The 1,946-nt window shown below is 30.7% G+C and overlaps 1 protein-coding gene across 1 annotated transcript in view; it reads left to right on the top strand.

Moving 5' to 3' along the window:
- msc (musculin (activated B-cell factor-1)) overlaps window positions 1-1,355 on the top strand; it is a 2,631-nt gene extending 1,276 nt beyond the window's left edge. The window contains exon 2 of the mRNA XM_073831233.1: window positions 784-1,355. Within this exon, the coding sequence (XP_073687334.1) occupies window positions 784-867 (84 nt within the window). The 3' untranslated portion in view covers window positions 868-1,355. The remainder of the gene's footprint in view (window positions 1-783) is intronic.
- The last annotated feature ends 591 nt before the right edge of the window (window positions 1,356-1,946 follow it).

A 1,946-nucleotide genomic window follows, 5' to 3' on the forward strand; every position in this document is an offset into this window, starting at 1 on the left:
TGTATTAAATGTAACGTTTCATATGCTGCAGTAAATAATTTTATATTTTTATTTTACCTATTACAGTAACAGCACGTATACTGTATTAAATGTAACATTTCAACATAACATAATATAATTTACTTAATAATTAAATGTATTAAACACATATATATTTATCATTTTATTCATTTAACATGTAATTTATCATATTTTCATATATGTGACCCTGGACCACAAAACCAGTTTTAGGGTTAAATTTTACAAAGCTGAGATTTATAAATCAGGAATCTGAGGGTGCAAAAAAATCAAAATACTGAGAAAATCACCTTTAAAGTTGTCCACATTAGGTTCTTAACAATGCATTTTACAAAAAAATAAAAAAAATAAATTACATTTTGATATATTTACAGTAGGAATTTTACAAAAAATCTTCATGGAACATGATCTTTACTTAATTTCCTAATGATTTTGGGCATAAAAAAAATCTAAAATTTTAACCCATGCAATGTATTTTTGGCTATTGCTACAAATATACCCCAGCGACTTAAGACTGGTTTTGTGGTCCAGGGTCACATATCATGTATCTTGTTAAACTGAAGTGTATTTGTTCATATGTATTGATTGGTTTATTAAATATTTTTATTCTGTATTAATTTTCAACAATACAAAAATAAATCCTATAAATATTTATGAATAAAAGTAATACTTTACAATACACCGAGCATTACATACATTCGCATCTGCATCTTATGGCAATCTACCAGCAATGTGTGACTGACTTTTTTATTCTTTTTTCCACAGACCTGGCCTTTTGTGGTCTCAGCACGATCAGAGGACACCAAAGACATTTCAGCAGCGGTCAGACTATGTGGAGCTACAGCATAAACATCTGGCACCTCTCTGTCTTTTATCCCTCTCCATCTCTCACTCACTCTCTCTCTCTTTTTACTGTCTGTACTCATGCACTTCCTTTGAACTTACATCAATGGACATTATGCAATGAATGCAACTGCATGTGGGACCTACAAGCAGTTAAACAGCAGAGTCATTGCACACAAATCTGTCTTTATATATAGCCTGATGTTTTTATGTCCATTCTAGCAAACAAAAACAGATATTGCTATATGTGTTGAAATATTTGAAAACTTGCATAGCCAGGGAAGCACACTGAAAATCACTTTTAGGACACTTGCAATTTTTTTAACCATCTGACAGACATTTAAAAATCATATTTTGATGTTTTCGCTCTGTGGAATCTGCTTTGGTTTGTTTAGAGATTCTATTTTTTTACTAAGCAGCAATATGTAATTAAGGCTAGATGGATTAGAACACAAAATATGCTTGATGTCTTGACATTTGTCCACATTGTGTTATACTCCTCAGTATGTTTAGGTTTATTTATGATTGTGATATTTGTGGCTTTTTATCTTTTCTTCGTATGTGCTTTACATTATCACTGAATGAATTGCTCAATGAATGTCTATGCCACTTCAATGGCCTTAATGAAGAATAATCTTTTTTATGTACAAGCCCAGCTAACAAAAATGTACAATTTGCAAACATAACATTTTTATAGTTGAAAACGTTATTTTTAAAGGTTCTCGGAACAATTTTTTTTTTCCCTCAGGATGGCCTGTGAACGTTAGAGAATGTTACATTAAGGTAACATTCCATTTTATAGGCTACTTTTGCATACATTATGACTATGTTAGGCTGCTTATCAATATTCTCTCAATTATCTTAAATAAGTAAGTAGTAGCCTAACATTTTTAAAAAGTTAGACAACTATCCAACTAAAACATTTCAGAAAATAACTTTCATAAACAATACGCTAATGTTTATTAACGTTATTAAAGACCATATAACTTTGAATGAACTTTGAAGCTTGTTCATAACTTTGAGAGAATGCCAGAATGTTCAATGCTAAGTACTGCAAGGTTGCCAGGTTTTCACAACAAAACCTG

This window comes from Garra rufa, chromosome 24 (assembly GCF_049309525.1).
Source record: "Garra rufa chromosome 24, GarRuf1.0, whole genome shotgun sequence".
NCBI classification, from domain to species: domain Eukaryota; kingdom Metazoa; phylum Chordata; class Actinopteri; order Cypriniformes; family Cyprinidae; genus Garra; species Garra rufa.